We start from the raw sequence: 15375 nt of genomic DNA on the forward strand, positions 1-15375 counted from the left end.
AAATAAACCGACATATCAACAAAAATGTTTTAGTAAAAAGAAAACACTTTGAATGTAAATAATTTTAACCCCAGAATTTGCAAATTTCTTTTAATATTAATTGTTCACAAAATAAAAAATTAATTACAGTAAGAAACTTACTTTTTTAATAGTAAAAAAACATTTATTACATTTTCCATGAAGGATTTATGGGCCAGCGACGATATTAAATGATTTTGTAATTGCAAAATACGTATTAAGGCAGTTTAATTGAATATGAATAAATATAGTTAACTTTCTCATTACGATCACCTACCTGATAAGATAATCTTTGAAAATATACAATATTTATGAGAACATAAATAAACTTCTGTGTGGAACGTCAGCTGTCTAAGATGACTGCCTTTCCAAAAAAGCAAAACTCATCTGGAACCGAGAGTTTTCACTCTAGAGAAGTTTCACTATAATTATACTTTTTAAACAGGAAAAAAATTGTTCTTTTAAAACATGTTTTGTGTTAATACTTGCTCTAAGACTTGAAAGTATTGTCATTTTAAATTTTGATTCGTTTTCTTATTTAGAACACAGCTCGTCTCAGCCACTTCGAGAGAATCCAGACCCTAGGTACTGGTTCCTTCGGGCGAGTGATGTTGGTTCAGCACAAAGAATCCAAGAAATATTATGCGATGAAGATATTAGACAAGTTAAAGGTACCGGAGCATTTTTTCGTGTTTGATATTGTCTGCGAATGTTTTGTTATGGGGGAAAAAGCAAAGGATGATGGGAGAAAGTGAGAATCTTTCCTCTCAGCAGAAAAAAAATAAGAATTAGAACAATACCCGTTACGCAAAAGAAGCCGTGCTGGTCGATATATGCATCTAAATATGTTCTCCCAGCGTGCAACACATAAATATTTTTTGCAAAAGGATACTTTAATAAGAGCACTGAACCCGAATAACGTTATGTAGGCTTGACTTGAGCGTATTATCATAGTTATGATTAAATTACTCGTGTAAATTTAGTAAAAGTTATTTTGACCGGTGGAGAACTTTATTTAATCTTAAACAACCATTTTCAATAAAGCACTTTTATTTAAAAAAAGGTGGTGAATTATATTTTTATTCTGTGTATTATTTTAATGGTATGTTTAATATTAGATTTAAGCTATTTCACAGTTAACGTTTTATGTACGATAGAAGAGAAATAAATCGGATTAAACAAGATCACAATCCATTGGACTAATTTAAATTCACATCTTTTTCGGGGGGGAAGCCAAATACTGTATTTACTGTAATGTAAATAAGGGCTATATATTTTTTCATTTATTATTTTATTTTATTAAAGATACTGTTAAAAATATCTATATATTAAGTGAAAAATATTAAAGTTTGTGTGTTGTTTGTTTTACCTTTATTATTAAAAAATCTATACGGCGTACGCCTGAAGGCTGCTTAAATGTAACATATTGTAGCTATGCCGTTTATTCAGAAACAGGTTTTCTTACATGATGTGAGAGAGTACGTAATGTCAACATATTTGTTTAATCTGTCTGTAAGGTATTTCTCCCGCCTTCTTAGTGTAGTGGTCAGCACGCTGGGCGCGCAGAGGTCCGTGGTTCGAATCCCAGCTCGGGCACTACTGTAGAGACATTAGGTTAATTGGAAGCAGGAGAGATGAAAAATGAGCAACGCCCTCTTTGGGAGTCGAGCCACGGACCTCTGGATACGCACCCCATGTGCTGACCATTACACTACGAAGGCATGCTAAGAAGGCGGGAGAAATACCTTATATGTCTTTAGAAAGAAGGACATATTAAGGATAAGAGGAAGCAAGCGAAAAACTATCAACTACTGTACGGTGTGTTTTATTAATGCTACTTGTTACATTCAAGTTTATAGGCTACCTAATTTTCAGATGTTATAAACCGAACGTATATGTTTTACAAGTTAATTTAAATTAATGCAAAAACTTCTTTAAAAAGTACACGGTGCTGTAGTATCTCTGTATACCATTTGCACTAAGGAAAACATCAAGGGGGAAAACCTAAGATCTCTTAAATGATTCCTCATCTGAATAACACATTTAAACATGCAAATATTTATTAAGGCATCTAATTATGCAATCTAATTATGAAATCAAATGCTGTTCTATACATGGTATGGAAATAAGTATGAGAAACCATGTAAAAGCATTCGCTAGCTACATGAATACTATATCTTCTGTCACTTCACGCATTTAAAAAGTACGTCTGAGGAAACCATGTAAGTGTATCCGGTCAGATAAGAGGGTTAAGAAAGTTAAGAAGAAATGTCATCGTTTTCCAGTAACACTAATAAAGCACTCTATGATTTTGGCAGATCAAAAATTACAATACAATTTCAATTATTCAGATATTTGGATCAGTTGTTCTTTGTAACTAAGTAAAACTAAGCGTTTTTCTAGTTTATTTAAGTGCATTTATACCTTTTGCTGATCTATATAATGCAAAGATGTCAGCAATAAATTCCGCTGGGCGAAAAAATACATGGGAGTCCAAAGAGATTTCCTTTGTATTTTGCTAATCATTATCAAGTTAAACTCAGTAATAGGAATATTTATATTAAACCTTTGATTATGTGGTACTACTTAAGGCAGCAGTTTTAAAGAGCACATTAACAACCTTTCAGAGAGTAATATTTTTAATTATTCCTCCAGATTGCATTGTATAAGCAGTCTTACATTAATTGGAATTGGAAATTAAGAATGAGTTCATTTGAAAACTAGTTAGCCTTTCATTGTATTTCAGGACCATCAGCGTCAAAGTTATTAGACGCTGGTAGTTCGCCCTCGACCCAAATCTCGGCAAATGGGCTGACTGCATGAGAATTTTCGTTATTTACCCCATGCGTAAAATGATCACGAGCCATCTTTCTTCAAAATGTCCTGTCCTCAAAAGGTCTGCCCAGTCTTGGCAATTCTTAGTCTTACTAGGTAACTAGCTTCAAAAGTTTTTTCATTTGAAGTAACAAAAGCCTTTCATTATTTGTTTACTAATTTTCCGATAATTTCCTCTTAAAGTACTCTTCAGACTTATCCTTTAAATTAGAACGGTTAGATTCAAGATGACGTTTAAGAAAGGATGTTTTCATATTTGATTTAGATAATACACTGGTTATCATAAATTAAGGAAAAATCACAAAATTAGCGATAACTCTCTCAAAAATAAGCCAAACCGTGTAAAATTTGAATATATTGCCAAGTAAGAGCAGCTGAGTAAAACTGCGATATGCAAATTAGTGGCGCTGCTTTCGAAATACGTCATCAGCGAGGAGCATAAAAGTCCATGTTTGAGAGCAAGCCCACATATTTCACTGTGACAGTGACATCAGAAATCTGAGATAGCCAATTCGTAACAAGCCGTAACTCCAGGCATCATTTGCCTGCAGAACTGCGATAGAGAGCCATTGGGAGGCTTAGAGGCAGGACAAAGTTAAACAGAAGTGGCCAGATGGCTAAATGTGAGTCCTTCTGTAGTTCATAGATTTTGGAGGCAATTTCAAAACACAAATTCGGCATCTAGGAGGTTCAGCTAAGGACGACCAACTGCTACGAAGAGCGCCGATGACCAATATTTGACATTATGTGCACGCAGGAATAGAACCGCTACTCCGACTCATCTTAGATCTTCCCTTGCTGCAGCCACCGGAAGTTTGGTGTCAACGTCAACTGTGCGTAGAAGGCTTCACGAAGGTGGTCTGTATGCGAGTCGACCAGCCATTTCTGTGCCGCTCACGTCACGCCATAGGAAGGACCGTTTTCAATGGGCATGACAACATGTCCACTGGACGCCTGATCAATGGAGGGCGGTTCTCTTTACGGATGAGTTCAGGTTTAGTCTAGAAAGCGATAGTAGGCGTTATTTGATAGAGAACCTAGAACCCGTTATTATCCGTCAAACATCCGTGAAAGAGATGCATACGGAAGGGGCCGTGTCTGCGTTTGGGGTGGCATCTTTTTAGGTGGACGCACAGACCTCCATGTCTTTCCAAGAGGAACCGTGAATGCTCGTGTTTATAGAGATGACATCCTTGGTGCTTATGTGCGCCCATATGCTGGGGCAATAGGTCATGCTTTCCTGTTACAGGACGACAACTCAAGACCACACAAGGCTCGCATCGTAGATGATTATCTTCAACAGGAAACAATTATGCTGAGTGGCCAGCTCGATCCCGGACTTGAATCCTGTCGAGCACGTTTGGGATGCTTTAGGGAGACGTCTAGCTGCTCTAAATCCGCCCTCTCAAACCCTTGTCGCGCTTGCAACGGCTTTTCAAGAGCAATGGCTCTCGCTTCCTGTGGAATTGATGGACCGCATAAATGAAGCATCATACATCGCTGTGTGTGCTGTATTGCTTCTAGAGGCGATCATATTCCATATTATTATTATTATTATTATTATTATTATTAAAAGAAACACAACAAGTTCCCCATGTACCACATAGTACAAATACCCATGTACCACATAGTTCCCCATGTACCACATATTCCATATTGAAGGTACTTTTCCTATAGCAAACTCACACCTTCAATTTGTTCATTTTATACATGTGCTAATTTCTCTACTACCATATTTGTCTGGTAATTTCTTTTTATATTATTTGATAGCTTACTATGTGTTGTATATTGTAGGTAAGTTTCATTAAATTCTACATGCAACTTTTTCAGTAATCGTGGTTTTTTTTTTTTTATTTTTCCTTAATTTATGATAACCAGTGTAGTTCACTGTAAAGAGCACACTGAGGTTGAGGTTCGATTTCATCTCCATTCCAAGTAAACTCAAATGACAAATAGCTTTCACTATATTTTATGTAAACAATTTTTCTTTTCTTTTCAATATTCTTACTGCTAGTAGATTGTCCTGCATCCATCAGCTGTGAGTGAATCATCACTTTTTCGCTTAGTCAATCCTAGCCATTTTTCCATTTTGAAAATCTAAGTTTCTTTTATTAATTTTCCACAAATATTTAAATGCAGAATATATTACGAGTTCTTCAAAAACAACGACGATAATCTCAAATCGTGCAGAAAAGTAAGGAATACAAAGCAACGGAAATATAAAATACCTGCTGCATGAGACGGCAAATGGACGTAAAAAATTATTCTATTTAAAAATAGAGTAATACGAGTCCAGAAATGGTGGCAAATAAAGTTCAGACATGTTAATAAATCGATCACCTCTAAAAGAATTAATAAGGTACTATTATCTTTTTATAGGAATTTACTTTTATTTCCTATTAAATACAGCACTCATTCCTATTATTCCTTTTAAAAACATGATTTATGGCAAATTTTGCTATGTCTATGGCTAAAAGAGTATTTGTGAAAATAAAAAAGGATTATTTTGCTGAAGTCTATAAGCGGCTATTAAACAAAGTTCAGATCGCATAAATTTACGAGTGTTAAAGAAAAATACTTAAACGAGATGTTTGCCTATTTAATTTTTTAATTTAATAGTTAAAAATTATTTGTTTCTTTGCATACCACCGGTTGAGAATCGCAGCAGTTACGGATTGTATTTTACTCATAACGGTCTTTATCTAAAATTCAAAGGACTACGGTGGAAAACACATATCAATATAAATGTCATACTATTTGGTTTAGAAATTTGTTTCATCATCTATAGATATACGAAAACAACTTTCATTTCGTTTAGACTTCATGTAAATACGAATTAATATCACTTTTAAGGGTGCATTTCTTAGGTACTGCATTGACAGAAAAATAATCAAAAGGTAAAACAGACACAGTAACTGATTTCTGATAATCCAGTTTTCGATAACGATCAACATCAGTTTTAGAAACATTCAATCGATTCCTGTTATAATGACTATTCAGGAACCGATGGGAATGGATGCTGTATTAAATGGTCATTGTAACAGTCATTGCTCAAGAACAGAAAGGGTAATTATGTTTCCTTAAGCTAATTCTAGTACTAAAACTTCAAATACTGTCTGTTTAAGTTACCATTACAACTTATATGTTCAGAATTTTAATAACTTTTAAAGCTTTTAAATATTTAAAATATTCTTAACTGAAATAATTAAAGCAAATATTTAGAAATTTCTTAATTTCCAATAACTTGTGAAACTTAAGGTGAATAAAACAACAAACAATACAACAATTACATAAAAAAACTGATAAACAAAATAATTGTTTATTTAAGTGATTTATTACCATGAAGTCATTCGTGCTAAGTTGTTTTAGGTGACATCATGAACACTGTTTTATTCCATTTTCCAAGGGTTTTATTAATGCAACATGAGGCTCGCACTTTCTTCTCCTTGGAAGAAATTTCGCACCAATCCAAATGCAATTTTTCAATCATTTATTGATATACACAATTATTTTTCTTCTGCATCTTCGTCGAAAGAATCGCTTACGTCAGTATGTTGAAAACTTAGAAAATTTGTAATTATATTACCTTCAAATAAATCTTTTTTTATCATTAAATATTTTTATCAACTGCATCACAATCATGCAAGATGAAATCCTACAAAATTTTAAGATATTTTTTCATTTTTGAATACGTTTCTGATTCTTAATTCTGTATCTGGACGAAAAGACAACTTTTTATGATTCATCAATGTTAGAAAAAAATCTTAAATGCACTTCATTGCTAAATCTATGATGAAATCCGTTATGAGTCATCCATATGAAATCTCCGTCCCAAGAAAAAGGCTTTCCTTGTGCAGTGATTGGTTGGTGTATTTATATCACAAGGCCTTTTAGTTCCAAATTCAATTGAAATTTCATTCCTCACTCATTTTTTCAGAATCCCTTTAGAAGTTGTGTACTTCCATTTGATCTTTAGGTTGTGAGGTGGAAGAAACATTTGAAAAAAAATTAAATTTTTAAAGACTTTTAATTTCTCTTAATTTTGGAAAATGTGCAGTATGAAGTTTCTGAGATTCTGCGCATTCTGACATTTTAAAAGTTAATAAAATATGACTTTTCTTTGATGTCATTTTTTTCAAAATATTTTACATATCCTTCAAAGATAACACGTTTCATCTACGCTTTCGTATTGCATTACAGAGTGCAAACAAAGGTTTAGCACCTTTTAAGCAGCGTAGTTTCTATGTCAAATATATCCAGATTATATCTTTCCTTATATTTATCTACTAGACAGATGTAAGTGATCATGGGACGACACATTATCTTGTATGTGAGTATTATCCAGAGATTAGACGGAGTTACAGGCAATTAAGAGTGAAGACTGTAGCTAGCTAGACTTGGAAATAATATACGTAACGTGGGAGTGAAAAGTTGACGTAAGTCTTTAGTCAAGAATAACATCATGGTATTTACACTGCTTGGCCCACGGGATGATTATGTTACACTATCTGATGTTTTGAACCAGCTCTCTTTGCTTAGTGAATAACATAGCTTAGGGTTTCTCCACATTTATTTGGATTTCCCATTTTTGCAACCAAACTCCAGCGCATGAATGTGATCTTGAAAGACATTTTCAGATATAATCACAGTATTATTAGCATATATAACAAGTGTAGTATTAAGTGTGAAATATCGTTCACATAAAGTATGAAAAGAATTGGTACCCTTGTGGTACGCCAGCATGAATTTTTCTGCGTGTGGAGTATGTGTTGTTATGGCGAATGATAAATACCTGTCGTAAAGATAAGAACTGATGAAGTGTATGACGTAGTTCGAAAAACCCAGTACGGTTAATTTGTTGGTGAGCCCTTTCACCCATACACGATCAAAGGCTTTTGAGATATCGAGAACTAATGCTCCAGTGATGAGTCGATTTTGCAGGCCTTGCTAGGGTAAATTCCGTAACATGATACAGTTGGTGGTTGGATGTATGTTGTTTTTTCGAAATCCATGCTTTTGTGAAATAAGAATGTTGTTATCATCAATAAAATTGTTGTTTCTTTGAAGTGTTACAGCTTCGACGATCTTACTCAATACTGATAGCAAACTTATTGGCCGGTATGACGCAGGGTCATTTAGATCCTTTCCTAATGTTGGGATTGGAGAGATGATAATTGTTTTCTAATTGGCTGGAAAGTGCTGAATATTGGTCTTAAAATTTATGATGTTGGTAAACTTAAAAAGCATCTTGGTTTCCATTTCTTTCATCATCTTATTACTAATATTATCCAATACGGTTTTTTCTCAGTTTTTCCTTTCTTGATATATCTCATTGTTGAAGGAATGTGCATTTTATTTATTTGTTATCTAAGAATTGATACTCTTGTGGTACGCCAGCATGAACGTTTCTGCGTGTAGAGTATGTGTTGTTATGGCGAATGATAAATACCTGTCGTAAAGATAAGAAACTGATGAAGTGTATGACGTAGTTCGAGAAACCCAGTACGGTTAAGTTGTTGGCGAGCCCTTTCGCCCATACACGGTCAAAGGCTTTTGAGATATCGAGAACTAATGCTCCAGTGATGAGTCGATTTTGCAGGCCTTGCTAGGGTAAATTCCGTAACATGATACAGTTGGTGGTTGGATGTATGTTGTTTGTTCAAAAGCGTTGCTTTTGTGAAATGAGAATGTTGTTATCATCAATAAAATTGTTGTTTCTTTGAAGTGTTACAGCTTCGACGATCTTACTCAATGCTGATAGCAAGCTTATTGGCCGGTATGACGCAGAAAAGGGAATTTAGAGTCATTTAGATCCTTTCCGGAAAGGGTCATTTAGATCCTTTCCTAATGTTGGGATTGGAAAGATGATAGTTGTTTTCTAATTGGTTGGAAAGTGGTCTTAAAATTTATGATGTTGGTAAACTTAAAAAGCATCTTGGTTTCCATTTCTTTCTTCATTTTATTACTAATATTATCCAATACGGTTTTTTCTCAGTTTTTCCTTTCTTGATATATCTCATTGTTGAAGGAATGTGCATTTTATTTATTTGTTATCTAAACGCAGTTAACTGGCGATAAGAAAATATTAGAATAAATCTTACCTTAGTAAAAGGTAATCGAAACTGTGAACATGAGAAATAAAATTCGAATGTTGAGATATGTTTATTATTAGTTGTAAGATAGTAAAAAATATTGCGCGGCGATGCAAACGTTATGAACTCTCCATAGCAAAATGTAAAAAGTTGCATAATAGAAAATTTCTTTAATATCAAATTTACTTTTCAGTTAAGGGAGGTGAAGGTAACGTCGGATAAGAGGCTTCCTCGCTTTAGTTTCCTATGGCGATTCTACTCTCATAAGCTCTGATAGCACTACTAATGGAATGTTGTTTGTGTTTGTTCTTGGAAAGAATCATAAGCTGAGTGGCGCGTAAGTATTCTGTTTGTGGGTGTGAAATGTTGTTTATGCAAGATTGCGATGCGTAGTTATCAGATGTGTTTTTGCATTTTGGTTGTATGCAATCCTATTACAGCCATTAAGGAGATGAATAATATTGTCGCACCTTTATACTTAGAAACAGCATTCCAGATAGAATTATGATCTTGAAAAAGTGATTCTAAGTATCTGTCCCAATCAAATTGTGATTGGAGTTTGACATGTTGGTTCAGTCTGTTCACAAGTCTTTTGTCCATGGGGCAGCGAAATCTGGCAGTTCCTGCGTGTGTGGATCCGATGCTTGATAAGTTCTGTGATAATCGGGCTCTTATACCACTTGCTTCATTAACTTCTTTGCCATTTTTAAAGAGGGCAGTATGCAAATCATTCGTGAACTTGTTTAAATCATCTAATTCATTCCTTGTATGTGCTGTTGACATAACTTGCCCAATTTGTGATAATTGCCATTTTATGTTGTGTACTGTAGTTACTAACGCTAAGTTCAACTATGAGCGGGCTGTGGTCAGATGATAACTCATTCATGCTTCTTGTATAAAGCGGAGCTTTGATATATCTAGACGCAGATTACGATCACGATTATAGAATTATGACCAATAAATGCACGAAAGCTGAGATCAATCAGGTCACAACAGAACTAGCTATTATCATTATATCAGAAAGAACAGTTCTGTGAATTTAAAATTAAAATGACTTTCGCGGACGATTAAAGAGTTATGCATTGTCGGAATGGCGACATTACAATGTTTTAAAGATTGGATATAAAAATTTGTAGGCGTAATTTGGTATTAGATGGAGTAGTTATATTTTTGTGGTAAAATTTGTTAATATTATCAGGAAATGCATTTATTTAGACGAACTTAGTTCTTTTTTATATTTCAACAACTATTATTAAATAACATTCAGTAAAGTACGGAAAGATGACACAGTATGGAATAGAATGAAACAAGAAACTTTACTACAAGTATTTCAGAGACCGACTATATAAAACTATTCATTTCTTTTGACGATGAATAAGCTAGTGTATTTGGCAACACCAATTTTAGAAGGTGCATCTTTTCTTCAGGGTACAATACATAATATTTTATATCTAAATATAAGCACAACACGTCATTCTGAGAAGCTATTTAATTATAGTTAAGATGAGTGTATACAACAAGTAAATGGATCTACAATATTCAACCAAATGCAATACATATATTTAAGATGATATTATCCTCGTATTATTTTAGGTGTATAACAACTAGACTGACTGAAAATATTTGGCGGATGAATTATTGGTAAATAATAATGCAAAAACAACTGCATATTCACTATATATTTTTCAGTTTAGTCCATATATCATTTTTGAAAAGGTTATTTAGCTATAAGTAAATATGCACTTTTCTGAAAACAGACTAAACAAACATGGTGGAGTTATATCAGTTCCTTCTTCCTGGAAATAACTTTTCTTTGGTATTTGTGGATTGGACTATACAAACATGGTGAAGTTATGTCAGTGGAAATAACTTTTCTTTGGTATTTGTGGATTGGACTATACAAACATGGTGAAGTTATGTCAGTGGAAATAACGTTTTTGGTATTTGTGGGTTTTGGCGATCCCACCATAAAAGGGAATTGACGCATTTTAACCTTAATAAAAAAACATAATGATTCACATAAGCATTTTATTCAATGTCTGCAGCACACAATTTATGTGATAAGCATAAACAGTTTAATAAAAATTTATTACTTTATTTAATTATTTGTTGTTTTATTTAATTTAATTTTGTAAAGAATCCACTCAAAATAAGCAATGTGTAAAAAAGCATGGGCAGACACTTATGTGCGGCATACAATAGACTCGTATAGAAACATACAAGAGATAAAACAACATATATAAAATATGCAACCTATAGACCAATAAATATGCTACAAACAACATATAGAAGCACATTCGAAATACAACTTTCTGTTGACTAATTCAGAAAGAAGTCAAACAACAAAAATCAGCGTTATATTTACAAAATTTTCACAGGACTAGTTTCGATGGTTTTACCGAACCACCATCCATCGAAACTAGTCCTGTGAAAATTTTGTAAATATAACGCTGATTTTTGTTGTTTGACTTCTGAATTAGTATTTATTCGGCGTGTTATTGCGTCTTAATTTCTGTTGACTATAAGATGGTTTCTTGTACCAATGGTATCAAACTCAAATGACGTACGGGCCGCATGTAATATCTGAAAACAGCGGACGGTCTATTTTTTTTTAATAAAATGAAAAATGTTTCAAATAATTTCTAAATTTTCTTACTAAATTTTATCAAAATATACGTAAACAATATAGCAAAGGGAAAAATTCAAATTTATACTTATTTTCTGTTTGAAATCTAAAGTACCTGCATTACATTTTTATTGGTTACACAATATACTGATTACTAAACATTAAACGTTCAGACCGCATTTATTTCAATTAACTTTAGCATGTTTAATTAATCATTAGACAATTTGATTAAATTTAAACTAAAAACAAACAAATTATGCAAAATTTCAAAGTTTTGAGAGAACGTTTTCCAAGTGGAACAAAACTGGAGAATAAATGATGGCAATTTTTTCTCTTGTTCTTATTTATAAAATGTTTCTTAGACACATAAATAAAAACGCATAAGTTTCTATTTAAGCAATTATAAACTTATTTATTTCGTACTACATCTTGACTCTTGATTGCGTTTCTATTTTGCTAAAGTTTGTAGAAGAATATAGAGAATTAAAGTATAAACTAGAGTAGTAAAAAAAATTTTTAGCGTTTTAACATAATGCGGTCCGAGCAAAAAATATGAGCTTTTAAAATTCTCGAAACCTGAAATGCTTGAAATTAAGTAAAATATATTTGCAAAATCCGGAATCCTGTGTGATGTATCTCCCATATTACTTTTGAAAGTTAATGAAAGATTTTAACCAATTTTTTTTTAAAAATTCAAGCTCAGTTCATAAATAATATGCCATACATTTAATCCGAGCATTAAACCCATATACTTACATATCCGTAATTATTTTACATAATGCGCAGTTATTCATAACGCATTTTTTCATGAACTTCAATTACTCGTCATTCATTTGCCGTTTATTGATCATCATAATAGTTTAAAATTACCTTAATAATTAAAAACTAATATAATAAATTATAAGTCCCTTATAAGGGACATTAATAAATACCTGAATATTAAGAAATAAGGCATAATGCAAACGAAATGTGAATCCTATTAAAAAGGATAATTTAAATTATTTCTGTTTCTTTCTACTTGTGGCGGTAATGAAAGGTGGTCAAGCTAAAGCAAGTGGACCATACGCTCAATGAGAAAAGGATATTACAAGCCGTTGATTTCCCCTTCATGGTCAATCTGGTATATCATTTCAAAGTAAGTTCATTTCCTGTTCTTAATGTTTTTGGAATGCAAATGATTTTTTGTAAAATTTGAAGTCGAAGCTCTTAACTTGGGTACTGTGTTCAGTTTTATTCATTCAATGCTCGATGGATTTATTCAATGCCAGTAATTTCTATCGTTGGAATACCTAGTTTTGCTTGTGTTTATTACATTTTGCTTGCACACACAGAGGGTGTTAACACATTTTTAGAGCAACTTCGGGGCCGTTCTCTTAATGTTTAAAATGTAAAGAGTGCGTTTTAAATATTCGATCTGAAAACCGTTTTGGGGGGCTATATTAAGTCAGCACCGTAATTCTATGATAGACAAGTGTTTCGTAAAATTTCCAAGGGTAGCTTAGAAAGAGCTCTTCAAGAAACCAAAGCCACAAAAGTCCATAGACGAAACATCTGGGGGTTTCGCAGGAATACGTTGAAAACGTATTTATTCAATGTATCAGTCTTTATCTTTTGAAGGAATGCAGTAGTACTTTTTCGAAGTATGACTTGTTGTTTTGTCTTCATTATTAAGTCTCATTCTTTGAAAGTCATTGGGATAAAGAATTAGAATTTCTTTTGTAAATATTAGATGTAAAAATTTTTCATGATAGTACGTTGAGCTGGTTTTAATATTTTTCCCGCTTCTTATTTTTAATTTCTAACTGTAAGAGAATCCGGTGACAGTCATACACCCCATACTGAAACTTTCTTTGTATTAATGGAACGAGGTTTGCACATTGCTTCTTTCTACGAAGTAAGGGAACATTGTAATCGTGAAAACTTTCAGGTATCATATTTCAACGGAAGAGACTAATTCTGCGTGACGTCTCTACTTTATATGTATCAGTCTTTATCTTTTGAATCAATAAATAATAAATACAAAATAAATTATTCCTTTTCCCAAAAGCATTGTAAAATGGATTGTTTCGTAACGTCTGCACGTATATGCGTGCGTACGTATCTCGCATAACTCAAAAACGATTAGCCTTGGAACGTTGAAATTTTGCATATGGAACTGCTATAACATCTATTGCGCATCGGTCTTTCTTCTTGTAATCGGCAGTACCAAACGTATATATACGTTATATTATACGTATATATACGTTATATTATACGTATATATACGTATATATACGTTATATTATATACCCAACACCTTCTCAGTTGTCGGTCAAAGTAATATACTTCAAATTACAGAGTGTTTTAAATGACGAAAATATTCAAGATTTAAAATTTCAATGACAAATTTTAAAAAATTAATTTGGGGCAAATAACAAAACCTAAATTAATGCAGTCTCCCTTTCCCATACTTATATTTGGGAAAGTTTTGTTCTCGTAATGAGAAAATAAAATTTAAAGAAGTTTGACTCCCGTGCGATAAAAATTGAATTTTAAATTTAAATTGAAAATTTAAAAGTTGTAATGTTTCATGTCATTTTCAATAAATTTGCATTGAGTGTTCGGTTAATTAAGTTAGAATAATTCCAGGAAATATGTTTAATTGAAGGGCATCAAAAATGTGAATAATTCAATAGGCCGCACTCAATAGGAAATCATGTGGCGTCCCCATCAAAACGTTTCCTCTTTGTTTTCGATAATAAACAGACTTTTGTCTGTTAGCAGTCGTCTAACTAAATTCATACTTCATCAAGAGTCACAATGTTTTCAATTTATCTCCTGCTAAATAATGTTCTTACAGAATTCTACAAACTGTTCTGCTTTTAGCCGTATGCTTCGGCGAAAGCTGATGAACATTATATTTTTTAGCTTTTTTAAATTACCAATCTTGTTTTATTATTGTATTTATCGTTGTGTCAGATGTACGAAAGACTTTGCAATTGATTCATGCGTCGACGATTTTCTTTAGTTACCTAGGATTTTAACTATAGAAACACTAAAAAGAGTAAGTGTCTTTTTCAGGTATCAGGTATTCATTTGGTGCCTTTTTCAGGTATTCATTTCCATGTAAAGTAATAACAGATGTTTTTTTTTTTTTTTCGTCGTTGCTTTCTTTCTTGCATCAATAATGTTACTTATTTTGCGCTTAGAAATTTTTATACCAGTACCATGCATTTAACAACTTTTTGAATTAAATAGGAATATTTCTTTTCAGAAAGCGCAAAAACATATCCTTCAATCCACAGCTTACATGCGAGATTCTGAAAAAGAAAATTTTAAGTATCAGACGAAATTTCTCTTTTTTTAATAATAAGCTGTTGGTCGAAATTTTTATTCCAATATGTTTATTTTTTAATTCTTTATTAAATTCGTTTTAAAAATATGTAAACACCCTCTGTACCACATTAATAAATCCAAAGTTAATTAATAAATAAAATAATAATTTATCAAGAAGAAGAATTAAAAAATCCGAGTTAAAACTGAAGCTCTGATCTTCTCTCAACAAACAGAATTGTGCGTTCCCTTCAGTGGTCTTTTGGTTTGTGAAAAGCCAGTAAGTAAACTTTCCAAGCTCTAAGTTTTTCATAATTTAATTTATATCTGATAGAAAATTCTCGTGTTTTGTTTCTAAATTCAAAATTTCGCTTCTAAATCTTCTAAATTTTGGCTAAATATGCTTTGCATTTGCACTATAAATTTCTATTCACCGAAAAAAAAATTAACCAAAAAAGAAGAAAACCGTGAAAGCTTTCAGATATTATATTA

The 15375-nt window shown here is 32.6% G+C and overlaps 1 protein-coding gene across 6 annotated transcripts in view; it reads left to right on the forward strand.

The window, feature by feature from the left end:
- LOC118203290 (cAMP-dependent protein kinase catalytic subunit alpha-like) overlaps positions 1-15375 on the forward strand; it is a 367556-nt gene that overhangs the window by 278622 nt on the left and 73559 nt on the right. For all 6 annotated transcript variants that reach the window (XM_085818642.1, XM_085818643.1, XM_085818641.1 and 3 more), the window contains 2 exons: positions 561-689; positions 12608-12706. In XM_085818642.1, the coding sequence (XP_085674768.1) occupies positions 561-689; positions 12608-12706 (228 nt within the window). The remainder of the gene's footprint in view (positions 1-560; positions 690-12607; positions 12707-15375) is intronic.

This window comes from Stegodyphus dumicola, chromosome 6 (genome assembly GCF_044657685.1).
Source record: "Stegodyphus dumicola isolate Sdum_Otavi_A_Nest chromosome 6, ASM4465768v1".
Classification (NCBI taxonomy): domain Eukaryota; kingdom Metazoa; phylum Arthropoda; class Arachnida; order Araneae; family Eresidae; genus Stegodyphus; species Stegodyphus dumicola.